This window comes from Pseudophryne corroboree, chromosome 2 (assembly GCF_028390025.1).
Source record: "Pseudophryne corroboree isolate aPseCor3 chromosome 2, aPseCor3.hap2, whole genome shotgun sequence".
NCBI classification, from domain to species: Eukaryota; Metazoa; Chordata; class Amphibia; order Anura; family Myobatrachidae; genus Pseudophryne; species Pseudophryne corroboree.
The window spans coordinates 96,158,741-96,186,359 of record NC_086445.1 but is presented as its reverse complement, the minus strand read 5'-3'; the positions used below and the strand labels follow the sequence as shown (position 1 = coordinate 96,186,359).

Genomic DNA, 27,619 nt, shown 5'->3' with positions numbered 1-27,619 from the left:
TTCGTCTCTTCTTTTTCTCCTTTCACATTTTAAAATATAATTGGATGAATCTACCCTTCTGATGTGCTTGTTTTCCCATTGACATGCATCTCCCTATGCTCTATTATTCTGTTTTGGTTTCTGTTTATTGTGGACATCTACTTAGGTCGTTTTTATATTGTGCCTTTCATCCACTAAATAAAATTTTGATGTAATCTGCTCCCAAATGTGTGATTATTCATTAGTAGGGCAGGGTGTACCAGAGGTTCTGTGCTGTGTCCCAACACTTTCATCTTTAAAATATGTGATGTAGGTCTGTAATGACTAAGCTGCTATTTAATTATACACAAATTAACTATTGTGCTAATATTCTTATTCCCAGTCTCACGTTTTCAACAAAAATGACATTGATTCACAATAAATCTTTAGGTTAACTACTTTACTTTCTTCTATAGGTCCAGATGAAATTGTCGGGCCAGAAGCTATGGAAAAGTTCTGTGAAGACATTGGTGTAGAACCAGAAAATGTAAGTTAGAGTATGTAATTATGCAGTTTTCAGGGTTTCTACTCTAGGCTCTGTCTGGTGTGTGAGAGGGACTTTACCTTCTACCCTGTGTGTACCTAAAAGCCCTCATGAAGTTTCCCACACAAAATTAAAAATGGGTGTCTCTTCCCAGGTTGTAGGACAAGGGACCAGATCATCACATTCCATTTGGCTTGTCCTCGGCACTGTGCAACTTCACCAAAGTAAAAAGCAACTTTAAAAGTGCTGTTGTGACATTGGTGCCTGATCTTACTGTATCTGGATGATAGATTAAAACCTGTTGAGCCAAAAGCCATCTAAGGTTAGGCCTGTGCATTAGCTGGACTCATCAACCTCCATGATGTTCGAGGATCTCTCTTGATGCAGTTTGTGCATTTCAATAGCTAATCTCTTAATTTTTGACCAATCCATATACAACCGTTCGGTACTAAACTAATTGTTGAGTGATGGTTCTGGAGGTGGTTCCTCTATGCTTAGTTCTACATGATTCCTCTTGAGCCCAAATGCCTTTCAGTCATTTTGCAAGCCCCATGTAGACATTTCATATTGTGCTTGTCTGCCTGTGATGGTGGATGGACCAATCCCATCTGTTGGTAGTGAGACACTTCTCTGATCTCATTATTGTGGTAGTTGAGGAAATGGTCTCCTCCATAGTCCACTCTCTTCCTATCAACACCCTGGAGCTGAGGGCTATCTATTGGATGTTGGTCCTCTGTACTGTAAACTGACGAGGCAAATGCAGTGTTTTACATGCACCATCTGGTGCTCCTGGGCCATAAAGAAAATTTATTTCACTATGTAGTCACATTTACTTCAACCAGAGGTCTACATCCCAGGGGTGTACGTGTATTTCCTAACTGGTGAGAAGGGTACATCCTGGTGATTGTGTATGTTGGGAAAGGGGTTTTTGTTTCTTCTTGCTGTTATATCGGCTACGCACATTTCTAACTTAAGGCTCTGGCATACAATCTCCCTACTTTGTGTTTCACAAGTATACTGTGGTCTTGTGTATGATCCCAAAAACAAAAAGACAGAAAACTGCGCTTCAAAACAATAGTGCGGCAACAGTTGCTAGGGTGGTCACCTCACCCCCAAGGACAAATTCAATCTAAAAAGGTTTGCAGCCGTGCGCACTTCTGGGATAGAGTAAATCTGTCAAATAAAGAGTAACAAGGTGGCAATTTCAAACCATCAAGTACATCACACCTTGAGCTGCACAGCCCCCGTGAGGATGTCAGCTCCCTATAATACAGTAAACACTAACAATTTCTGTCCTAAATAGGATCCAGATAGTATACACAAGCGGCTCTCCCCCTTTGCTACACCCTGTACCAGATAGCCAGCGTGGCTGAGGAATCAGGAAGCGCTGTGTGTGCTGTCTGTGGCTGCAGTAAGCAGAGGAAGGCGCCAAAACGCCTCAGGTCCCGCTCTGATATAGCCCCGCCCTCTCCAATGGCGCCGGAGTTACACTAATATATTATACTGGCAAAGTCTCCTATTTAGCTCAAAACATCACAAGTGCTAGTCAAGCCTATTGTGCCAGTTCCACACGGGGGATATTGGCGGGACCCCCCCCGGGAAGGTCCTGTACGCCGCGCCCGTGGTCAGCCGCACTTTGAACCATCCCCCGGTTTGTACTCCCCACTGATGTCCCCTTCAGGCAGCGTTAGGGGTGTGCGGCGTGATGCGGTTGTGACAGCCAAGGCGCAGTGCCCCGCTGGTCCTGCAGCGGGGAAGCGGCTCTGCACCTCGTAAGGTCGGTGGCCGGTGACCGCCCCCTCCCTAACTCCCACGGTGCAGGTATGCTGTTGCCCAGACAGCATACCAAAAATAACAAACAGAAAAAAAGAAATTGAAGAAAACTCTCGGGAGCTCAGAGATGTGCATCCTCTCCAGAGGGCACTTTTTTCTAAACTGCCTGTGGGAGGGGGCATAGAGGGGAGGGGCCAGCACACCCAGCTGAGAAATGTAAAGTGCACTGGCTCCTTTGGACCCCTTCTATACCCCATTGTATTAAGTAAACCCCAGTATCCCTTATGGACTACGAGAAAGGGATTTACCGGTAGATATTAAAATCCCCATTTTTATTTTTTTATTTTTTAAATGTGTACCTTGCCATGTAGGTGAAAACAACGTTTCACTAGGGAATCCAGACGGCTCCTCCTACCCTATCGCTTGTTGGCGTTTGGACATCCCACCGTCTGTGTCCCCCTATTGCAGGAAAGGACAAAAGTGGGTGGGTGTTTGAACAAATTTCTGTCTGAAATAACAGCAGCCTCCCTTCCATGGTTTCAATCCCTTAATGGAGGGTTGTTGGTAGGGCAGAAACTAGCCCACCCAGGATTTTCTCCTTCTGTTATACCCTGCATCTTATTATTCTCGTCCTCTTGCTACTGTTAAGTGAAGAAGGTTAAAGGGAGTACAGTCCTGTTTTTTCCAGTACGATACTCACTAGTAATGGCATCTAATCCATCACCTGTGTCACGCGTTGGGCTTCCAGGCCTATTATCTGACATGGCGCCGCCACTTCCTGTCGAACGGCCCACGCAGGCCACCAAAGGCATCCCTGAGTCTTGTATCTGCCAATCAGTTGGGTGGTTGGTATATCTCCTAGAATCATTTCTCATAGCAGTTTTGCATGTCTGCTGCTATCTCGATTCCTATCAGCTGACTCTCTGATCAACAGACAGACACAGCTGTAGAATCAGCTGACCCAAGGAGCTTATTGGGGAATGGAGCTTCCTATTTTAGGCTGCTCCTGTGAGCAGACCAGTGCCAGAAGCACTTCACTCCTGTGACCTGCTATTGGCTCCTGGCTATTGTTTCTTGTTTTGTTTCTGTCTGCTAGTTCCAGCAAGTATTCGACTCCATTCTACGTAGTGCACCTCAGTCTGCCAGCACCAGCCCTCAATATTCTATAACTATAGTTAGTGGAGCGCTTTATCCAGCAAGTGTCTACATCTACCTAGGACTGTGTACGGGCTCTCTAACACTTCCTCACTATTCATCAGACGGCACACCGTATCTGCTATGTCTGACTCTGCTAGAGACAACCTACTGATCATCAAGCACAGTGCTCCCTAGTTTGGCACATTGCCTGCAAACCCTGCTACTTGGTCACATTCTACATGAGGAGGAGCTTCATCAGGCCTCCTAGCTTCCTACACTATCTCCTCGTACTCCGTCCACTCCATCCCCCAACGTTCCTGAGTTCCTGATCCGAGTTCATAAAAACCCAGTAATCTGACAACAGCCTTGAGAAAGAGATTATTACGCAAGTACAAAAAAAAAAAAAAGCGACTCTGCTAGAAGACAAGAGGGTGCAGTCCTTCATTGTCTACATTCTTTCTTTAAAAATGAAATTTCGTGTAGATCCGATTTTTTTTTTTTTTTTTGTTTTTTTTTTGTTTTTTTTTTGTTTTGTTTTTTTTCTCTTCTCTTTTTCTAATTTGTTTTGTATTCCTCACTTTTTGTGTTTTCCAGATTATCATGCTGGTTCTGGCCTGGAAACTAGAGGCTGAAAACATGGGCTTCTTCACTAAGGAGGAATGGCTAAAAGGAATGACCTCATTACAGTAAGATACCTTTGCCCAGATTTGGAGAGTGATAAATAGCATGGTGATAAAGCACTAACCAATCGGCTCCTAATTGTCATTGGGCAGTACGGATGGTGTAATGGTTAGCATTACTGCCTCACAACACTGAGGTCATGGGTTCGATTCCCACCGTGGCCCTAACTGTGTGGAGTTTGTATGTTCTCCCCGTACTTGCGTGGGTTTCCTCCGGGTACTCCGGTTTCCTCCCACAATCCAAAAATATACTGGTAGGTTAATTGGTTCCCAACAAAAATTATCCCTAGTATGAATGTGTGTGCGTGTACATGTGATAGGGAATATAGATTGTAGCTCCACTGGGGCAGGGACGGATGGGAATGGGCAAATATTCTCTGTAAAGCGCTGCGGAAAATGTGTGCGCTATATAAATAATTGAAAATAATAATAATTTTCAAACCCCGCCTATAACATGGCAGTTAGGAGCTGATTGGCTAGTACTTTATCACCATGCTATTTATCACTCTCCAAGGCTTTATAAATGAGCCCTCTTATTTGGTTTTTCGATTCTACCAGAGAGAAGTGGGTAAGGCTGCCCCTTCCATCAGTGTGTTTCCCACAGATTGGGCCTATTTGGCCGTGTGCTTAAGCACTAAATCACCGTCCACTGGATTTCCCCAGCTGTGGGTGGCATTGCTAATAAAGGTTTTGGATTGGTTCTCTCTGCAAGAATTAAACACTGGTGGCTGGTGTACTGCAGTGACTGGCGTGTAGTTACCAATTAAAATCTTAAACTGGGTTTACACCATACAATTATCTGGCAGATTATCTGCCAGATCTGGCTGGTTGTATTGAAAATTTGGTAATGGATGAGAACAAATAACAATCAACCATTTGCTCCCAAACACTAGAAAACTGACAAAAGCTGTTGTTCAAATTGGTTAATTCCATGATTTAACCAATTTGTCTGACTCACAGGTTATGTACATTTTCCAGTGTTTGGGAGCAAATGGTCAATTGTCATTTGCTCTCATCCATTATCAGATTTTCATTCCAACCAACAAGATTTGGCAGAGGATCTGCCACATAATTGAATGGTATGCAGTCAATTTGCCGGCGGTCGGGATCCTGGCATTCAGGATCCGACTCCAAAATCCCGCCAGCCAACAATGCCGCCAGACGGAATCCCGGCACACCAGGGCTATTCCCAATCGTGGATTCCCACAACACCCATAGAGGGGACTCTTAGCGCTTGCCCCGCTGCCGGCATTCTGGTGGGAGGGATGCCGCTGGCGGGATATGGATAGCCAACATCCCATCCGCAGGTAATACATACCGAACCCTAATTGTATAGTGTATTCCCAGCTTTAGCTTGGACCTCACTGTTTCGCTGGAATACCTCTGATCCCCACATACGAAAACAAACCGCATCTGGTCCAGTGTGAATCCTAAATTAAACCATAACTTTGGGAGCAGGATAGGTGGGAGAGAGGAAGGGATTAATGGGGGGAAGTGGGCTAAGAAGAGGCGAGAAGTGTCTTTAACCACTTAACTGGCAATTTCTCTATCGTCCTAGTGGATGCTGGGGTTCCTGAAAGAACCATGGGGAATAGCGGCTCCGCAGGAGACAGGGCACAAAAAGTAAAGCTTTAGGATCAGGTGGTGTGCACTGGCTCCTCCCCCTATGACCCTCCTCCAAGCCTCAGTTAGATTTTTGTGCCCGGCCGAGAAGGGTGCAATCTAGGTGGCTCTCCTAAAGAGCTGCTTAGAAAAGTTTAGCTTAGGTTTTTTATTTTACAGTGAGTCCTGCTGGCAACAGGATCACTGCAACGAGGGACTTAGGGGAGAAGAAGTGAACTCACCTGCGTGCAGGATGGATTGGCTTCTTTGGCTACTGGACATTAGCTCCAGAGGGACGATCACAGGTACAGCCTGGATGGTCACCGGAGCCTCGCCGCCGGCCCCCTTGCAGATGCTGAAACAAGAAGAAGGTCCAGAATCGGCGGCATGAAGACTCCTCAGTCTTCTTAAGGTAGCGCACAGCACTGCAGCTGTGCGCCATTTCCTCTCAGCACACTTCACACGGCAGTCACTGAGGGTGCAGGGCGCTGGGAGGGGGGCGCCCTGGGAGGCAATGAAAACCTATTTTTGGCTAAAAATACCTCACATATAGCCTCCGGGGGCTATATGGAGATATTTAACCCCTGCCAGAATCCGTTAAGAGCGGGAGACGAGGCCGCCGAAAAAGGGGCGGGGCCTATCTCCTCAGCACACAGCGCCATTTTCCCTCACAGAAAGGCTGGAGGGAAGGCTCCCAGGCTCTCCCCTGCACTGCACTACAGAAACAGGGTTAAAACAGAGAGGGGGGGCACTAATTTGGCGTTAGAAATATATAAAAAAGATGCTATAAGGGAAAACACTTATATAAGGTTGTCCCTATATAATTATAGCGTTTTTGGTGTGTGCTGGCAAACTCTCCCTCTGTCTCTCCAAAGGGCTAGTAGGTCCTGTCCTCTATCAGAGCATTCCCTGTGTGTGTGCTGTGTGTCGGTACGTGTGTGTCGACATGTATGAGGACGATGTTGGTGAGGAGGCGGAGCAATTTCCTGTAATGGTGATGTCACTCTCTAGGGAGTCGACACCGGAATGGATGGCTTATTTAGGGAATTACGTGATAATGTCAACACGCGCCAAGGTCGGTTGACGACATGAGACGGCCGACAAACAATTAGTACCGGTCCAGACGTCTCAAAAACACCGTCAGGGGTTTTAAAACGCCCGTTTACTTTAGTCGGTCGACACAGACACAGACAGGGACACTGAATCCAGTGTCGACGGTGAATAAACAAACGTATTCCTTATTAGGGCCACACGTTAAGGGCAATGAAGGAGGTGTTACATATTTCTGATACTACAAGTACCACAAAAGAGGGTATTATGTGGGATGTGAAAAAACTACCGTAGTTTTTCCTGAATCAGATAAATTAAATGAAGTGTGTGATGATGCGTGGGTTCCCCCCGATAGAAAATATGGGCGGTATACCCTTTCCCGCCAGAAGTTAGGGCGCGTTGGGAAACACCCCTTAGGGTGGATAAGGCGCTCACACGCTTATCAGAACAAGTGGCGGTACCGTCTATAGATAGGGCCGTCCTCAAGGAGCCAGCTGACAGGAGGCTGGAAAAATATCATAAAAAGTATATACACACATACTGGTGTTATACTGCGACCAGCGATCGCCTCAGCCTGGATGTGCAGAGCTGGGGTGGCTTGGTCGGATTCCCTGACTAAAAATATTGATACCCTTGACAGGGACAGTATTTTATTGACTATAGAGCATTTAAAGGATGTATTTCTATATATGCGAGATGCACAGAGGGATATTTGCACTCTGGCATCAAGAGTAAGTGCGATGTCCATATCTGCCAGAAGATGTTTATGGACACGACAGTGGTCAGGTGATGCAGATTCCAAACGGCACAAAGGTGTATTGCCGTATAAAGGAAGAGGAGTTATTTGGGGTCGGTCCATCGGACATGGTGGCCACGGCAACTGCTGGAAAATCCACCGTTTTTACCCTAAGTCACATCTCTGCAGAAAAAGACACCGTCTTTTCAGCTTCAGTCCTTTCGTCCCTATAAGAGTCATATCTGCCCAGGGATAGAGGAAAGGGAAGAAGACTGCAGCAGGCAGCCCATTCCCAGGAACAGAAGCGTTCCACCGCTTCTGACAAGCTCTCAGCATGACGCTGAGACCGTACAGGACCCCTGGATCCTACAAGTGGTATCCCAGGGGTACAGATTGGAATGTCGAGACGTTTCCCCTGCGCAGGCTCCTGAAGTCTGCTTTACCAAGGTCTCCCTCCGACAAGGAGGCAGTATGGGAAACAATTCACGAGCTGTATTCCCAGCAGGTGATAATTAAATTACCCCTCCTACAACAAGAAAAGGGGTATTATTCCACACTATATTGTGGTACTGAAGCCAGAAGGCTAGGTGAGTCCTATTCTAAATCTAAGAAAATTTGAACACTTACAAAGGTTCAAATCAAGATGGAGTCACTCAGAGCAGTGATAACGAACCGGGAAGAAGGGGACTATCTGGTGTCCCGAGACATCAGGGATGCTTACCTCCATGTCCCAAATTTGCCCTTATCACTAAGGGTACCTCAGGTTCGTGGTACAGAACTGTCACTATCAGTTTCAGACGCTGCCGTTTGGATTGTCCACGGCACCCCGGGTCTTTACCAAGGTAATGGCCGAAATGATGGTTCTTCTTCGAAGAAAAGGCGTCTTAATTATCCCTTACTTGGACGATCTCCTGATAAGGGCAAAGTCCAGGGAACAGTTGGAGGTCGGAGTAGCACTATCTCGGATACTGTTACAACAGCAGGGGTGGATTCTAAATATTCCAAAATCGCAGCTGATCCCGACAACAAGTCTCCTGTGCTTAGGGATGATTCTGGACACAGTCCAGAAAAAGGTGTTTCTCCCGGAAGAGAAAGCCAGGGAGTTATCCGAGCTAGTCAGGAACCTCCTAAAATCAGTGCATCATTGCACAAGGGCCATGGTAAAAAAATGGTGACTTCCTTCGAAGCAATTCCAGTCGGCAGATTTCATGCAAGAACTTTTCAGTGGGATCTGCTGGACAAATGGTCCGGATCGCATCTTCAGATGCATCAGCGGATAACCCTATATCCAAGGACAAGGGTGTCTCTCCTGTGGTGGTTACAGAGTGCTCATCTTCTAGAGGGCCGCAGATTCGGCATTCAGTTTTGGATGTTGGTGACCACGGAGGCCAGCCCGAGAGGCTGGGGAGCAGTCACACAAGAAAAAAAAAATTTCCAGGGAGTGTGATCAAGTCTGGAGATTTTTCTCCACATAAATATAGCTAAGGGTAAATTTATAATGCTCTAAGCTTAGCAAGACCTCTGCTTCAAGGTCAGCCGGTATTGATCCAGTGGGATAAAACATCACGGCAGTCGCCCACGTAAATAGACAGGGCGGCACAAGAAGCAGGAGGGCAGTGGCAAAAACTGCAAGGACTTTTCGCTGGGCGGAAAATCATGTGATAGCACTGTCAGCAGTGTTTCATTCCGGGAATGGAAACTGGGAAGCAGACTTCCTCAGTAGGCACGACCTCCACCCGGCAGAGTGGGAACTTCATGGGGAAGTTTTCCACATAATTGTAAACCGTTGGGAATTACCAAAGGTGGACATGATGGCGTCCCGTCTGAACAAAAAACGGGACAGGTATTGCGCCAGGTTAAGAGACCCTCAGGCAATAGCTGTGGACGTTCTGGTAACACCGTGGGTGTACCAGTCGGTGTATGTGTTCCATCCTCTGCTTTTCATACCTAAGGTACTGAGAATTATAAGACGTAGAGGAGTAAGAACTATACTCATGGCTCCGGATTGGCCAAGAAGGACTTGGTACCCGGAACTTCAAGAGATGCTCACAGAGGACTTATGGCCTCTGCCGCTAAGAAGGGACTTGTTTCAGCAAGTACCATGTCTGTTCCAAGACTTACCGCAGCTGCGTTTGACGGCATGGCGGTGGAACGCCGGATCCTAAGGGAAAAGGCATTCAGGAAGAGGTCATTCCTACCCTGGTCAAAGCCAGAAAGGAGGTGACCGCACAACATTATCACCACATGTGGCGAAAATATGTTGCGTGGTGTGAGGCCAGGAAGGCCCCACGAAGAAATTTCAACTCGGTCGATTCCTGCATTTCCTGCAAACAGGAGTGTCTATGGGCCTCAAATTGGGGTCCATTAAGGTTCAAATTTCGGCCCTGTCGATTTTTCTTCCAGAAAGAATTGGCTTCAGTTCCTGAAGTCCAGAAGTTTGTCAAGGGAGTATTGCATATACAACCCCCTTTTGTGCCTCCAGTGGCACTGTGGGATCTCAACGTAGTTCTGGGATTCCTCAAAACACATTGGTTTAAAACCAGTCAAATCTGTGGATTTGAAGCATCTCACATGAAAAGTGAACATGCTCTTGGACCTGGCCTGGACCAGGCGAGTGTCAAATTGGTGGTTTTTTTCTCAAAAAAGCCCATATCTGTTTGTCCATTCGGACAGGGCAGAGCTGCGGACTCGTCCCCAGTTCTCTCCCTAAGGTAGTGTCAGTGTTTCACCTGAACCAGCTTATTGTGGTGTCTTGCGCCTACTAGGGACTTGGAGGCCTCCAAGTTGCTAGATGTGGTCAGGGCCCTGAAAATATAGGTTCCAGGACGGCTGGAGTCAGGAAAACTGACTTGCTGTTATCCTGTATGCACCCAACAAACTGGGTGCTCTTGCTTTTAAGCAGACTTTTGCTAGTTGGATGTGTAATACAATTCAGCTTGCACATTCTGTGGCAGGCCTGCCACAGCCAAAATATGTAAATGCCCATTCCACAAGGAAGGTGGGCTCATCTTGGGCGGCTGCCCGAGGGGTCTCGGCTTTACAACTTTGCCGAGCGGCTATTTAGTCAGGGGCAAACACGTTTGTAAAATCCTACAAATTTGATACCCTGGCTAAGGAGGACCTGGAGTTCTCTCATTCGGTGCTGCAGAGTCATCCGCACTCTCCCGCCCGTTTGGGAGCTTTGGTATAATCCCCATGGTCCTTTCAGGAACCCCAGCATCCACTAGGACGATAGAGAAAATAAGAATTTACTTACCGATAATTCTATTTCTCGGAGTCCGTAGTGGATGCTGGGCGCCCATCCCAAGTGCGGATTATCTGCATTACTTGTACATAGTTACAAAAATCGGGTTATTATTGTTGTGAGCCATCTTTTCAGAGGCTCCGCTGTTATCATACTGTTAACTGGGTTCAGATCACAGGTTGTACAGTGTGATTGGTGTGGCTGGTATGAGTCTTACCCGGGATTCATAAATCCTTCCTTATTGTGTACGCTCGTCCGGGCACAGTATCCTAACTGAGGCTTGGAGGAGGGTCATAGGGGGAGGAGCCAGTGCACACCACCTGATCCTAAAGCTTTACTTTTTGTGCCCTGTCTCCTGCGGAGCCGCTATTCCCCATGGTCCTTTCAGGAACCCCAGCATCCACTACGGACTCCGAGAAATAGAATTATCGGTAAGTAAATTCTTATTTTTCCCCCCCCCGAAAAAAGTGCTGTTTGTTATGACAGAATTAGGTGAAAAACCTGTTTTTAATCATGTCAACAATGTTTTTATTAGAGTAAAAGAAAACCCCCCCACAAACAATAAGAAGAAATTCAAACATCGCGACCATCGATCCCAGTGACGGTAGTGGGAGAAAGATGTAAGGAGGGAGGGGGGAGAGATGGGAGGGGGTTTGACGCTGGTCTGCCCTGTCACTGGCCACAGTGATCGTGAGAAGGGGAGGGGGTTGCGGAGCCGCAGCCATGTGTTTTTGTTTTTATGCTGGCAGGAGGGGTGACGCTGGGCTGGCTGCAGTGATCGTGAGAAGGGGAGGGAGGTGCAGAGCCGCAGCCATGTATTTTTGTTTGTTTGTTTTTATGCTGGCAGGAGGGGTGACACTGGGCTGGCTGCAGTAATCGGGCCACAGTGGGAGGAGGCAGGAGTAAGGGCAGAGCTGCACGTGTTGTTTAGCTACACTTGTGGCCCGATGACTGCACACAGAGGGAGGGAGGGTTTCCACCGGGTGGGGGAAATGCTGCAGTGCTGCCCGATCACTGTATTCAGCAGTGATCGTGATACATGGGGGCCGAGCCGCTGCAGTTGCAGGAGGGCTGGCAGCAGCAGGCAGGTCCCAGTGAGTGGGCGTTTCTGACCGGTCGCATCCGATGCGACCATGTCGGGGAAAGCCCAGCCTGGTGTTGTCACATCTGATGCGACCATGCCAGGCACGTGGATAAGTGTGGGTGTGCACTGTGATTATTAGGTATGTTCACTTATTGTCATCTTGCTTAGTGTGAATAGACCAAATCTGTGGTTACACATTAGTCAATTGGAATCAAAGGGAATATCTATACATCTGTAACATATACATCATGTTATAAAAGAGTAAGATGTCCTTTTGTGTGGGTCACACATTGCTTCTAAAGTCACCCATTCATCTTGTACTGACATCACAGCAGACGTTGTGATCATTGATCCATATATCACACCTCTAGCATGTGTGCACCCTGGACTTTAACACATGGGGATGTCCTGCGCCCATTGTTGCACGGTACCAATTTTCGGTACTTTGCACATTCACAGGACGCGTTCTGCACTTGCGTGAATGGGCCCTGCATTAGAGGACGCAGGCTGGCATCGTACTGTCATTGATTGTCTGTTGGCGTTTCAGGGACGGGAGGGAGTGGCTACAGGATCCGTTTTTCCAGTGAGTGAGTGACTCCGCCATTTAGGGGGGTGAGAAGAGGCTGGGGATCTCGTCATAGGACGGAGACTTCCTGGCCTTTGCGACGGGTTGTTAGCGTGCCACAAGCCGCCCGATGGTGGGAGAGAGATCCGATGCTGCGTTCTAGGTCGCAGGCCGGATCACTACTGCAGCAGGAGGCGTCTGCATGTAATATACACCTCCTGCTGCATCACCATACAGCAGGAAGCCCAGTGATGGCAAATCCAATTGCACCTGAATGACCCCCACGTTGGGGTGTTTGGTGTAGGGATCAGTGTTCCTGATAAACTGATTAGACCATGTTGACAGAATGCACAGAGCATATAGGCTAATATGGATCTCTCCTCCAGTGACCCTTCGATTTATGTAGTTCAGCTCTCAATAATACATTGTTTATATCATCACTGGGGAGCACACCAAGATAGCACATGTTGGTTTGTGTACATTTTTTTTTGTTGTTTTTTTTTTTTGTTGCTGTAACCTAAAACATCCCAAAACAATATTGACTTTCATTACACTCTGATGGAGTAATGGTTAGCATTACTGCCGCGCAGCACAGAGGTCATGGAATCTGCTTCCACCAGAGCCCGAACTTTGTGGAGTTTGTATATTCTCCCCGTGCCTGCATGTGTTTCCTTTGGGTACTCCCGTTTCCTTCCACAATCCAAAATTATACTGGTAGGTTAATTTGCTCCCAACTAAAACTAACCCTAGTGTGTATGTGTGGTACGGAATATAGATGGTCATTCCGAGTTGATCGCTAGCTGCATTTTTTCGCAGCACAGTGATCAGGCTAAAAAACTGCAGTTCTGCATATGCGGCGCAATGCGCACGCGCAACGTACGGGCACAACGAACGATGCAGTTTTGCACAGGGTCTAGCGATGCATTTCAGTCGCACTGGTTGCCGCAGAGTGATTGACATGAAGTGGGCTTTTCTGGGTGGCAACTGACCGTTTTCAGGGAGTGTTTGGAAAAACTCAGGTGTGCCAGGGAAAACGCAGGCGTGGCTGGGCGAACGCTGGGCGGGTGTGTGACGTCAAATCCGGAACTGAACAGTCTGAAGTGATCGCAAGCGCTGAGTAGGTTTTGGGCTACTCTGAAACTACACAAAATTTTTTTGCAGGCACTCTGTGATACAACCGTTCGCACTTCTGCTAAGCTAAAACACACTCCCAGTGGGCGGCGACATAGCGTTTGCATGGCTACTAAAAACTGCTAGCGAGCGATCAACTCGGAATGACCCCCATAGTCACTGGGGCAGCAATTGACGTGAATAGCCAAATATTCTCTTTAAAGCGCTGTGGAATATGTATGCACTATATAAATTACTGCGTTATAGAATCCTGAAATCTGAATGTAGAGTGTATTCAGGGGTTTATTACTTTTTGAAGCATGTTATTTAATAAACCCCATTGTATAATATCTGTTGGATATCAAGGTGTTCAGTCTGATTGTAAGTCATATTTTGCCCACTTATTTTATTTTTCTCTTCTGAATGGGGTGAACCAGTATTTCCCATTAGTGTTCGTCTGCTCTTAATTCCATGTTCTCTCATGTTTTTTTGTTCATCTGCTTCTCATGCTTGTATTTAAGATGTGACTGCACAGAGAAGTTACAGGGTAAATTTGATTATCTACGCGCTCAACTGAATGAAAACACTGCCTTTAAGAATATTTACCGGTATGCTTTTGATTTTGCAAGGGTAAGTACATGTTTGAGAACTGCGTCCCCAGTGGTCTGTGATATCATATGCGATAGGTTCTCAAACTCTGTCCTCAGGACCCCAAACAGTGCGTGTTTTCCAGGTCTCCTCACAGAATCATAAGTTCCAAGCTGTGGATCTTTTAAACTGTGTCAGTGAGCAATTTATGCGCCTGTATACCTGCTAGGTGATTTGGAAAATGTGACCTGTTAGGAGTCCTGAGGACCGAGTTTGAGAACCTCTAGTGCAAGTTCATTCTTTCTGTTTTCCACGCCAGTTGTGGTACAATACCAACATATGGAACATAATTACTTACGGGTTTTAGGTTTTTATTTAAAATCCCCTTGCCTTAATGTACACCTATTATATTATATTTGTTAGGTGCCCTGAAGACCGTGTTTGGGAACCTCTGTCTTAAGGAATGAGGGAAGATGCATGTCCAGTTACTCAAATAGAAATTATTTAAAACGGTTTCTTTATTCTGTCTATATATATATATGTATGTGTGTGTGTGTGTATATATATATATATATATATATATATATATATATATATATATATATATATATATATATATATATATATATATATATATATATATATATATATATATATATATATATATATATATGAAATTAGGCGCCCCCTAGTGTGATACTACAAGTATTAGGTGACCTTCACCCTCAGTAACACCCTAGTGAATTGGAGGTGTACCGTTAGTGGTGGAATCCCAACCACCTCTTGATAGAATATGAACGACACAATATCACGGTTCTGGTACAGGTTTCAGCGTCCGTGTGCGAGAGTGCCGCAACACCCAGCTGTAGGGTCTCTAATCCGCCGCATTCTCATGGTTGCTGAAGAGCTCTTATTGATGGACATTCTTTTACATTACAAAGTATATGGCTCTTCTGCTGTACATACATAGGGGTTAATTTACGAAGCAGGACTCTGATCGTGTTTATGCCCAATATTTAAAAGGGAAAGGGTTTTACTAGCAAGACAACTAGTAGAAGTATTGCCCTTTTTTAAATATTGGGCATAAACCTGATCAGATGTGCCGGGTTTCACAACCTGACGCTTCGTAAATGAACCCCCTAGTGTCCTTTATTTCTCATTCGGATTTTGGTTTGCATGTAATCCTTTGTGCTACCTTTACCATATAGCATGTTTAGAAATGAATAGCTTTATTAATGTAAGGATACATTTTTTGCAATGCTGTAGGACAAAGACCAGCGAAGTCTGGATATCGACACCGCAAAATCCATGTTGGCGCTGCTGCTAGGAAGAACGTGGCCCTTATTTTCCGTATTTTTCCAATATCTGGAGGTAAGAGAAGTGAGGTTGTTGGGCAGTGTCGGCACTGTTCCGTCTTGCATGTGTAAAAGGTATGGAGGTTTGTTTATTGAACAGCGGGATTTCAAACTGGACGATTATGAGCAGTATTTAAAATGACAATATAATATGCTAAACCAGGCTCGTTTCACGTTTCTTGCTAGTGTCGTGTTAAATCCAGCAGTCAAAAGCCACAGACCATAAACCTCTTGTTCTCTAGGAGCTTAAACATTGATACAGCAGTTCGGGATGCAGCTAGGTTGCCGGCAGTTGGGATTCCAGCAGTCAGGATACCAACGCCGGAATCCCGGCAGATGACAATGCCGCCAGCCGGAATCCCGGCTAACGGGCTATTCACACTCGTGGGTGTCCATGACACCATAGAGTGACAATAGAACCTGTGGCGAGCCCGCATGGGTACTCTTAGTGCATGCCATGCTGGCGGCTGAGATGCCGTTGTCTGCATACTGGCCGCCGGTATATCATACTGAACCCAGCAATTCCATGCCATGTGCTTTATTAGTACTAGAGTGGCACCACTAGAGGGCGCAAGATTTTCTGCTTTTTAAATGATAGACTCCTATTTCTTGTCCTTTTTGCTGATACAACCTCCTTAAGGTCTCGTACACTGCAGCATTTGAAAATGCCTGTGTAACAGACTAAGGGGGACATTTACTAAGCAGTGATAAGAGCGGAGAAGTGAGCCAGTGGAGAAGTTGCCCCATCAACCAATCAGCAGCTCTCTATCATTTTATAGTATGCAAATTCTAGATGTTACTTCAGTGCTGATTGGTTGCCATGGGTAACTTCTCCACTCTTATTACTGCTTAGTAAATATCCCCCTAAACCACTCTTTTACAGCATTCAAAACGTGTTCTGTAAGCCTCCCTTGAAGCTCGCAAAACAAGAACTTGGGGTTCAATCCAATTAGCTGCGACTTGATTTGCGGTGTAAGTTCGGCTGTATACCGCACTTACAGTACTGTCAGACTCGCTGATTTATGTTTGCAGCGCCATAGGGGTGAGATTGGGCCGCGATTGGGGCGTACAGCATTGCCGTTGCCAGCGTTTCTACAGTGTTGCAAGAGTAACTGGCCCCCTTCGCCCTTAACTGGATTGAGCCCTTAGACAGGAATTCTGTACTTGCATCACCATTTGTTTACATCCTGTTTTGGACTGTCAGATCTGAAGAACATTCACTAGGGTTTAACACCTTCTAGTAGCATAGTGTATGAGACCTTTAAGTCACTGTATGTCTAACCATTGGATACACTATTGTCTGTCACATAGTCGTCGCCCCCCCCCCCCCCCCCTCCCCCCGCCCATGGTCTCCATTGGGCATGATACATCACACACATGACGGCATTATATGCAAGTATTATAGTGTAAACAACAGACGTTATCCGGACGCCCGGATATCCCAGTCCTGTAGTGAGGTCATTGGAGTCCACGGCTAATCACAGACAGGAGGGAGAGTGGCTTTGCAGCCATTCCCTCACCGTCGCTGCTGCCAGTACCCGCTGCGGACCCCCGGGAACCATCCGGATAACAGGTATTCTGTTATCTGGAAAAAAACATCAGGAATGCTTCTGGTCTCGAGAATTCCGGATATGGGATACTCAACCTGTATAATATATTTATTTGCTGTGTAAAAACAACCGTTGTGCTCAAAGCATTTAAAAAATAAATAAATTATTATTTATACATAATAAAAAATCTTTTTTTTTTTTTTAAAGCCCAAGACGTGACTTGGCTCATCTGAGGAACGCCTGTATCCAAAAGATTAAACTTTATTCTTTGGCGCATTTCTGTTAGTTAATTTAACAACTATTTATTTCTCTGACGTCCTAGTGGATGCTGGGAACTCCGTAAGGACCATGGGGAATAGCGGCTCCGCAGGAGACTGGGCACAAAAGTAAAAGCTTTATGACTAGCTGGTGTGCACTGGCTCCTCCCCCTATGACCCTCCTCCAAGCCTCAGTTAGATTTTTGTGCCCGGCCGAGAAGGGTGCAATCTTAGGTAGCTCTCCTGAGCTGCTTAGAGTAAAAGTTTAAATAGGTTTTTTTATTTTCAGTGAGACCTGCTGGCAACAGGCTCACTGCATCGTGGGACTAAGGGGAGAAGAAGCGAACTCACCTGCATGCAGAGTGGATTGGGCTTCTTGGCTACTGGACATTAGCTCCAGAGGGACGATCACAGGCTCAGCTTGGATGGGTCCCGGAGCCGCGCCGCCGGCCCCCTTACAGAGCCAGAAGAGCGAAGAGGTCCGGAAAAATCGGCGGCAGAAGACGTTCCTGTCTTCAATAAGGTAGCGCACAGCACTGCAGCTGTGCGCCATTGCTCTCAGCACACTTCACACTCCGGTCACTGAGGGTGCAGGGCGCTGGGGGGGAGCGCCCTGAGACGCAATAAAACACGTTTTAAACCTTATATGGCTAAAGAAATGCATCACATATAGCTCCTGGGCTATATGGATGCATTTAACCCCTGCCAGTTTTCCTAAAAAAAGCGGGAGAAAAGGCCGCCGAAAAGGGGGCGGAGCCTATCTCCTCAGCACACAAGCGCCATTTTCCCTCACAGCTCCGCTGGAAGGACGGCTCCCTGACTCTCCCCTGCAGTCCTGCTACAGAATCAGGGTAAAACAAGAGAGGGGGGGCACTAATTGGCAGATAATACAAATACAGCAGCTATAGAAGGGAGAAACACTTATATAAGGTTATCCCTGTATATATATATATATATAGCGCTCTGGTGTGTGCTGGCAAACTCTCCCTCTGTCTCCCCAAAGGGCTCGTGGGGTCCTGTCCTCTATCAGAGCATTCCCTGTGTGTGTGCTGTGTGTCGGTACGATTGTGTCGACATGTATGAGGAGGAAAATGATGTGGAGGCGGAGCAATTGCCTGTAATAGTGATGTCACCCCCTAGGGAGTCGACACCTGACTGGATGGTCGTATGGAAGGAATTACGTGACAGTGTCAGCACTTTGCAAAAAAACTATTGACGACATGAGACAGCCGGCAAATCAGTTAGTGCCTGTCCAGGCGTCTCAAACACCGTCAGGGGCTCTAAAGCGCCCGTTACCTCAGATGGTCGACACAGACCCAGACACGGATACTGACTCCAGCGTCGACGGTGACGAGACAAACGTAATGTCCAGTAGGGCCACACGTTACATGATCACGGCAATGAAGGAGGCTTTGAACATTTCTGATACTACAAGTACCACAAAAAGGGGTATTATGTGGGGTGTGAAAAAACTACCCATAGTTTTTCCTGAATCAGATGAATTAAATGAGGTGTGTGACAAAGCGTGGGTTTCCCCCGATAAAAAACTGCTGATTTCTAATAAATTATTGGCATTATACCCTTTCCCGCCAGAGGTTAGGGCGCGTTGGGAAACACCCCCTAGGGTAGATAAGGCGCTCACACGCTTATCAAAACAAGTGGCGTTGCCGTCTCCTGATACGGCCGCCCTCAAGGAACCAGCTGATAGAAAGCTGGAAAATATCCTAAAGGGTATATACACACATACTGGTGTTATACTACGACCAGCAATCGCCTCAGCCTGGATGTGCAGCGCTGGAGTGGCTTGGTCGGATTCCCTGACTGAAAATATTGATACCCTGGATAGGGACAGTATATTATTTACTATAGAGCATTTAAAGGATGCATTACTATATATGCGAGATGCACAGAGGGATATTTGCACCCTGGCATCAAGAGTAAGTGCGCTGTCCATTTCTGCCAGAAGAAGTTTATGGACACGACAGTGGTCAGGTGATGCGGATTCCAAACGGCATATGGAAGTTTTGCCGTATAAAGGGGAGGAGTTATTTGGGGTCGGTCTATCGGACCTGGTGGCCACGGCGACGGCTGGGAAATCCACCTTTTTACCCCAGGTCACCTCTCAGCAGAAAAAGACACCGTCTTTTCAAACTCAGTCCTTTCGTCCCCATAAGGGCAAGCGGGCAAAAGGCCACTCATTTCTGCCCCAGTGGCAGAGGAAGGGGAAAAAGACTGCAGCAGGCAGCCTCTTCCCAGGATCAGAAGCCCTCCCCCGCTTCTGCCAAGTCTTCAGCATGACGCTGGGGCTTTACAAGCGGACTCAGGCACGGTGGGGGCCCGTCTCAAAAATTTCAACGCGCAGTGGGCTCACTCGCAAGTGGACCCCTGGATCCTGCAGGTAGTATCACAGGGGTACAAATTGGAATTCGAGACGTCTCCCCCTCGCCGGTTCCTGAAGTCTGCTCTACCAACGTCTCCCTCCGACAGGGAGGCAGTATTGGAAGCTATTCACAAGCTGTATTCCCAGCAGGTGATAATCAAGGTACCCCTCCTACAACAGGGAAAGGGGTATTACTCCACGCTGTTTGTGGTACCGAAGCCGGACGGCTCGGTGAGACCGATTTTAAATCTGAAATCATTGAACACTTACATAAAAAGGTTCAAATTCAAGATGGAGTCACTCAGAGCAGTGATAGCGAACCTGGAAGAAGGGGACTATATGGTGTCTCTGGACATCAAAGATGCTTATCTCCATGTCCCAATCTACCCTTCTCACCAAGGGTACCTCAGGTTTGTGGTACAAAACTGTCATTATCAGTTTCAGACGCTGCCGTTTGGATTGTCCACGGCACCACAGGTCTTTACCAAGGTAATGGCCGAAATGATGATTCTTCTTCGAAGAAAAGGCGTCTTAATTATCCCTTACTTGGACGATCTCCTGATAAGGGCAAGGTCCAGGGAACAGTTAGAGGTCGGAGTAGCACTATCTCAGGTAGTGCTACGTCAGCACGGGTGGATTCTAAATATTCCAAAATCGCAGCTGATTCCAACAACACGTCTACTGTTCCTAGGGATGATTCTGGACACAGTCCAGAAAAAGGTGTTTCTCCCGGAGGAGAAGGCCAGGGAGTTATCCGAGCTAGTCAGGAACCTCCTGAAACCAGGACAAGTGTCAGTGCATCAATGCACAAGGGTCCTGGGAAAGATGGTGGCTTCTTACGAAGCGATTCCATTCGGAAGATTCCATGCAAGAACTTTTCAGTGGGATCTGCTGGACAAATGGTCCGGATCGCATCTTCAGATGCATCAGCGGATAACCCTATCTCCAAGGACAAGGGTGTCTCTCCTGTGGTGGTTGCAGAGTGCTCATCTTCTAGAGGGCCGCAGATTCGGCATTCAGGACTGGATTCTGGTGACCACGGATGCCAGCCTGAGAGGCTGGGGAGCAGTCACACAGGGAAGAAATTTCCAGGGCTTGTGGTCAAGCATGGAAACGTCTCTTCACATAAATATCCTGGAACTAAGGGCAATTTACAATGCCCTAAGTCAAGCAAGGCCTCTGCTTCAGGGTCAGTCGGTATTGATCCAATCGGACAACATCACGGCAGTCGCCCACGTAAACAGACAGGGCGGCACAAGAAGCAGGAGGGCAATGGCAGAAGCTGCAAGAATTCTTCGCTGGGCGGAAAATTATGTGACAGCACTGTCAGCGGTGTTCATTCCGGGAGTGGACAACTGGGAAGCAGACTTCCTCAGCAGACACGACCTCCACCCGGGGGAGTGGGGACTTCACCCAGAAGTCTTCCACGTGATTGTAAACCGTTGGGAAAAACCAAAGGTGGACATGATGGCGTCTCGTCTCAACAAGAAACTAGACAGATATTGCGCCAGGTCAAGGGACCCTCAGGCGATAGCGGTGGACGCTCTGGTAACACCGTGGGTGTACCAGTCAGTGTATGTGTTCCCTCCTCTGCCTCTCATACCCAAAGTATTGAGAATCATAAGAAGGAGAGGAGTAAGAACTATACTCGTGGCTCCGGATTGGCCAAGGAGGACTTGGTACCCGGAACTTCAAGAGATGCTCACGGAGGACCCGTGGCCTCTACCTCTAAGAAAGGACCTGCTCCAGCAGGGACCTTGTCTGTTCCAAGACTTACCGCGGCTGCGTTTGACGGCATGGAGGTTGAACGCCGGATCCTGAAGGAAAAAGGCATTCCAGATTAAGTCATCCCTACCCTGATCAAGGCCAGGAAGGATGTAACCGCGAAACATTATCACCGCATTTGGCGAAAATATGTTGCGTGGTGTGAGGCCAAGAAGGCCCCTACAGAGGAATTTCAACTGGGTCGTTTCCTGCATTTCCTGCAAACAGGACTATCTATGGGCCTAAAATTAGGGTCCATTAAGGTTTGAACCACTCACCACTGTGGAATTAAAATATCTCACATGGAAAGTGGTCATGCTGTTAGCCCTGGCTTCAGCCAGGTGTGTCTCAGAATTGGCGGCTTTATCATATAAAAGCCCTTACCTAATTTTTCATTCAGACAGGGCAGAACTGAGGACTCGCCCTCAATTTCTCCCTAAGGTGGTTTCAGCGTTTCACATGAACCAGCCTATTGTGGTGCCTGCGGCTACTAGGGACTTGGAGGACTCCAAGTTGCTGGACGTAGTCAGGGCCCTGAAAATATGTTTCCAGGACGGCTGGAGTCAGAAAATCTGACTCGCTGTTTATCCTGTATGCACCCAACAAGCTGGGTGCTCCTGCTTCTAAGCAGACGATTGCTCGTTGGATTTGTAGTACGATTCAGCTTGCACATTCTGTGGCAGGCCTGCCACAGCCAAAATCTGTAAAAGCCCATTCCACAAGGAAGGTGGGCTCATCTTGGGCGGCTGCCCGAGGGGTCTCGGCTTTACAACTTTGCCGAGCAGCTACTTGGTCAGGGGCAAACACGTTTGCTAAATTTTACAAATTCGATACCCTGGCTGAGGAGGACCTGGAGTTCTCTCATTCGGTGCTGCAGAGTCATCCGCACTCTCCCGCCCGTTTGGGAGCTTTGGTATAATCCCCATGGTCCTTTCGGAGTCCCCAGCATCCACTAGGACGTCAGAGAAAATAAGAATTTACTTACCGATAATTCTATTTCTCATAGTCCGTAGTGGATGCTGGGCGCCCATCCCAAGTGCGGATTGTCTGCAATACTTGTATATAGTTATTGTTACAAAAATCGGGTTGTTTATTGTTGTGAGCCATCTTTTCAGAGGCTCCTACGTTTATCATACTGTTAACTGGGTTCAGATCACAAGTTGTACGGTGTGATTGGTGTGGCTGGTATGAGTCTTACCCGGGATTCAAGATCCTTCCTTATTATGTACGCTCGTCCGGGCACAGTATCCTAACTGAGGCTTGGAGGAGGGTCATAGGGGGAGGAGCCAGTGCACACCAGCTAGTCATAAAGCTTTTACTTTTGTGCCCAGTCTCCTGCGGAGCCGCTATTCCCCATGGTCCTTACGGAGTTCCCAGCATCCACTACGGACTATGAGAAATAGAATTATCGGTAAGTAAATTCTTATTTTTATCATGTATCCAGTTATCAGGGAGTCCAAAGGGATGTTAGCTGCAGACAGGGAGGGTTAGGGTTAGGCACCACTGGGGGAGGGGGGAGGATTAGGTTTAGGCACTAAGGGGGGTTGGTTAGGTTTAGGCACTTACCGGGGAGGTTAGGGTTAGTTTGCGGTAACGAAGGGTTAAGGGGGTAAGTTAGAATGCATAACTCGCCCATTTTGGGATGTTTATCATTGTGATGCCGGAGTCCCATGCCTCGGTATATTCTACCTGACCCCATCCAGGCAGTAGGGTGCTTTGGCATCCTCTAGGACAGTGGTTCTCAAACTCGGTCCTCAGGACCCCACACGGTTCACGTTTTCCATGTCACCCGGCAGATGCACTGTGTATCACCAACTGTCACATTTTAAAAATCTACAGGTGACCTGCAAAACATGAACCGTGTGGGGTCCTGAGGACCGAGTTTGAGAAACTGTGCTCTAGGATATGTTGAGTGGTAAGAGGAGAGCATCAAGGGCAGTTGCATTTACCATAACAAGTACAACGTAGAACCAACAAGTAGAATCTTTATTATTATTATTAACCTCCATTGACTGTCACTATCAGCATTGCCAGTGCTGAACAATTTGGGCCTAATTCAGGTATGATCGCAGCAGCAAATTTGTTAGCTAATGGGAAAAACCATGTGCACTGCAGGTGGGGCAGATGTAACATGTGCAGAGAGAGTTAGATTTGGGTGGGGTGTGTTCAAACTGAAATCTAAATTGCAGTGTAAAAATAAAGCAGCCAGTATTTACCCTGCGCAGACACGAAATAACCCACCCATATCTAACTCTCTCTGCACATGTTACATCTGCCCCACCTGCAGTGCACATGGTTTTGCCCATTAGCTAACAAACTTGCTGCTGCGATCAGATCTGAATTACCCCCCTTGTTTGCAAAGAAACTCAGAACCCTCTCTAACTTGTCCTCTTTCCTTCTTCACAGCAATCCAAATACAGAGTTATGAACAAAGACCAGTGGTATAACGTGTTAGAATTTAGCCGGACTGTCTATGCCGACCTTAGCAACTACGATGAAGATGGCGCCTGTGAGTTTATGTCCTTTGTATTTGTATCTGTGGGTCTGATTCCGAGGCGGACGCAGTACACACAACTGTGTCTTTGGACTCTGCTACTGTGCGAAAATATGCTAATGCCGCAGAAGGAATCTTGTGTAAATAGACTCTGCAGGCTTCTGTGATCTGCTGCTGCATCCGAAGACACATCATCAGATCATCTGTATGAACATTGGTCGTCCGGGTAACCCTCAGGTTACTAAGGGTGGCTGCTCTACTCATGCAACAGAGGTCAGGGAATCTGCATTGGAAGTCAGTCCCTGGCCTCAGCACACCTGCAAAACATAGCCGATCTGGTCAATCCAGTACTACTATGTAATCCAGCTAACATCCTCTTCAGTCTAGGGCAGTGACGGGTTACCTTTGGCACTCTAGCTGTTGTTGAAGTACACATCCCAGCATGCCCTGCTACAGTTTTTTCCTATTTGGCCATGCTAAAACTGTAGCAGGGCATGCTGGAATGTGTAGTTCAACAACAGCTGGCGTGCCAAAGGTTCACCATCACTGGTCTATGGAAAAGTATGAATTACAACACTATGGCCTAATTCACATGTGGTTGTTCTTGCGGGTGGTCTTCTGGTTGCCGAATGTCGGGATCCCGACACCCGGCATACCGACACATATTCTCCCTCGTGGGAGTCTACGACCCCCCTGGAGGGAGAATAAACCGCGCCCGCAGCGTGGCGAGTGCAGCGGTATGCTGGTCGCCGGGAGCCCGGCCGCCGGCATATACGATATTACAACCCTGTTCTTGCTGCTTCTGTTGCTATCTTTTGCTGTTCACAGTTGCGTCAATATGCTAATATGGGCAGAAGCTATCCTGAGCATAAGGATGCCCACTACTGGTGAATAATTCCCGTGCAACTGCTGATACATCGGTACCATCGCCGCCTATCTGGTCATGTCTGAGTGTCTGTAGACGCACAGGCTAAGCTGCTCTCCCGGGATGCAGAGGGCTCACCAGTAGCAAGTGAGATCGCAACTGCTAATTTATGCACGCCAAGAAAATGCCGTCTGAACGGAAATGACAAGCCTGCGCTTACCCGACCACTCCCAGTTCCCACCCCATACACTTTCTACCTGCGACCACCATTGCAATTCAATTGCTGCGCACTGTGGCACAGACACATACGCAGTAAGAAAATATCAACCAATTTGCGTACAATAGCCACTTTGCGACCGCATCTTGTTTAGGCCCAATGTTAGCGAACTCTTCTTTAAGGAAGCTTTATTCAGTACAATTTCCTATCTCAGAAGCCATTTGTGATTATTAATAGTGAGCGTAGTTTCTGGTACAGCAATTCTGATATTTAGCTCCCAACACCTCTTACCTTTTTGTGAACTTTAGTCAACATCCTTGAACATTCCTATAAAAGTTCCTCATGCCAGTACCTGGGTTCTGTGTCCAAAGAAAATTCCATATTAACATTAAGAGCAGCATGTCCCTAACAATTTGTCTCCATCTTTCCAGGGCCCGTTCTCCTTGACGAATTTGTTGAGTGGAATAAAGTCCGTCAGACATTATAGCAAGATCTAATCTTGGAAATAAAACGTGAACTTTCAGATACCCTAACATGAAGTGTTTGAAGAATATTTTCATCGTTGCCGAAGACGCCTACTTCTTTTTTTTTTCTTTTCTCTTGCTCTTCTTCTATATGGAACTGATGTTCACTTGTTACACGTGAAATCGGCAGTGACCTCCATCAGATGGCTGCTGGTGTTAATAGGATTTAAAATATAATGAAGTTTACACTTGTTTTCAGTACAGATAAGGAATATGGCAGGCGTTTTTTTCGAGCCTTTCTTCCAACCATTTAAACCATTAATTCATACAGTATGACGATTGTTGGCTTCCAATCTACTTAATTGTTGAGAAGCACAGGGAATATCATTTGTGTTTGCAATGATGAGTCTCTTGGATGAAATGAACCGTTTTGGTTGGCTGACACATCTACTTGTTTGTGATCCCACAGAAAAAACACACACACACACACACACACTGTATGTTTTTGTTTTGTCTTCTTTGTGGGGCTCACTGGCCAGATTCACACGTAACATAAATTTTTAGTTTGCAATTTTCACAATTAATTTTATTCAAAACAAAAAAGTTTTTTTTGTTTTGTTTTTTTTATTTGTTTTCTTTCTCTTTTTTCCCCCTGACCAGCTTTTTTAATTTAAATGTGGGTAGACTTTACGGATCACAATATCTTGTAAATGTTATGGCTAGCCAGTATCCACCATTTGACCTTTTTTTTTTTTTCTTTTTTTTTTCTTTTTTCTTTTTTTTTTTTTTTTTCTTTTTTCTTTTTTAAAGCTTGTGTCTTAAATCTTGTAGTGCAAAGTAGAATTGGGGTCTGCTGTCCTATAACACTGACACTGCAGAGGGTCTGTTGTGTGGCGGGGGTGATGAGTATTATGTGCAAACACTGCAATTTCAAATGTTTAGGGTCTGAATATTCCTAACCTTTTAACGCTCAACAATTTCCACAAAACGGATTGTCGATGGGTCTCAAGTTGGTTGTTAGAAACCTGTTAATGCATCTTATTTTAAGCATCCTTTTCTTTAATGCTAAGACATGCTCAGAGAGGCTTATTTAAAGGGGAATCCCACTTCAGTTTCATTTCTTATGATATCCCATTATACCCCTGACCACTAATTTGGGGCAGTCTTTATCATGTGACTGCCACCTTTCCTGTGATCTAGCCCAGCCGAGCAATATGTATCAGTCTGGTGGGTGCTGTTCATGGTAACCGCTCATACACTAGTTTGGGTCTATAGAACTTCAACTAGTGGAAGGAAATTTCTGGTTGCTTTGCTTACAGTATGTTACGTTTCTCCAGGTTATTAAATGAGCCTCTAACTGTTCAATATATTTGTGAATTATGAGCTGGTTTAAGAGTCTGAAAAGTTCTGGACATAATAAATACCTCTGATGTTAATATAACTTTGGTCAACAGGAGATGCCCCTTTTCCGCTATGATAAATAGCAAAGAACCTTGTCTATACCCCAGTCTCCTGTATTCCTGCCCCTCTATTGCTTCTCTTATCTGGCACAAATACTGAACCCACTGCTATAAATCAACTTATTTAAGCAGATTTCTTATTTTGCCAAACTTTTCTTCCAGTGTCATTATTTATTGTTAATTTTCTCAACAGAAGGACGTTAAATTGAGCAGTGACGGAACCCTCGTTACAATTAAAAATTGAGTGGATTATAAAGGGAGATTAAATGTGTTTAATGCGTTTAATGCGTTTTGTCGTCTCACCTGCTCTTAAATTTTTCTCCCAAATGTCACGTTAATTGTCCAATTGTTTGTCTAATTTTCATGACACATTAAAGGATTTTTTTTTTCTTTTTGAATCATTAATTACGTTGTTACGTATTTGCTTTATAATTTGTTTATTTCTTGGACATGTGAATTCTTAAGACGGTCAACCTCCGATCACGCAAATAGTTCAGAGTAGAGCGCTGGTTGATTTTGCCTTTTAAATGAATTGCTGCTTTAAGACTATCTTGTCAGAATCACACTGGCTTTCACAAATTGTGGGCTGTTAGATTTGGGCCCTATACAGTATGTACTGTCAGCTGTCTTCTCACGAAAAAAGATCATCTAGTAACCTTAGAGTCTCATACTACTGCTGATAGATTAAAATGCAGAAATATCGGGTTTGCGTCTATCTCTGTTTCTGGCCCCATATATGTCT

The 27,619-nt window shown here is 46.2% G+C and overlaps 1 protein-coding gene across 3 annotated transcripts in view; it reads left to right on the top strand.

Moving 5' to 3' along the window:
• DCUN1D5 (defective in cullin neddylation 1 domain containing 5) overlaps nt 1–27,282 on the top strand; it is a 74,728-nt gene extending 47,446 nt beyond the window's left edge. Inside the window, exons 4-9 of one of the 3 annotated variants that reach the window (XM_063951540.1) lie at nt 435–505; nt 4,007–4,098; nt 14,005–14,113; nt 15,338–15,442; nt 23,784–23,886; nt 25,385–27,282. In XM_063951540.1, the coding sequence (XP_063807610.1) occupies nt 435–505; nt 4,007–4,098; nt 14,005–14,113; nt 15,338–15,442; nt 23,784–23,886; nt 25,385–25,440 (536 nt within the window). In that variant the 3' untranslated portion in view covers nt 25,441–27,282. Of the gene's footprint in view, nt 1–434; nt 506–3,319; nt 3,802–4,006; nt 4,099–14,004; nt 14,114–15,337; nt 15,443–23,783; nt 23,887–25,384 lie in introns of those variants that run through there. The other 2 variants (XM_063951542.1, XM_063951541.1) reach the window with 2 other exon arrangements.
• Nucleotides 27,283–27,619: the final 337 nt, after the last annotated feature.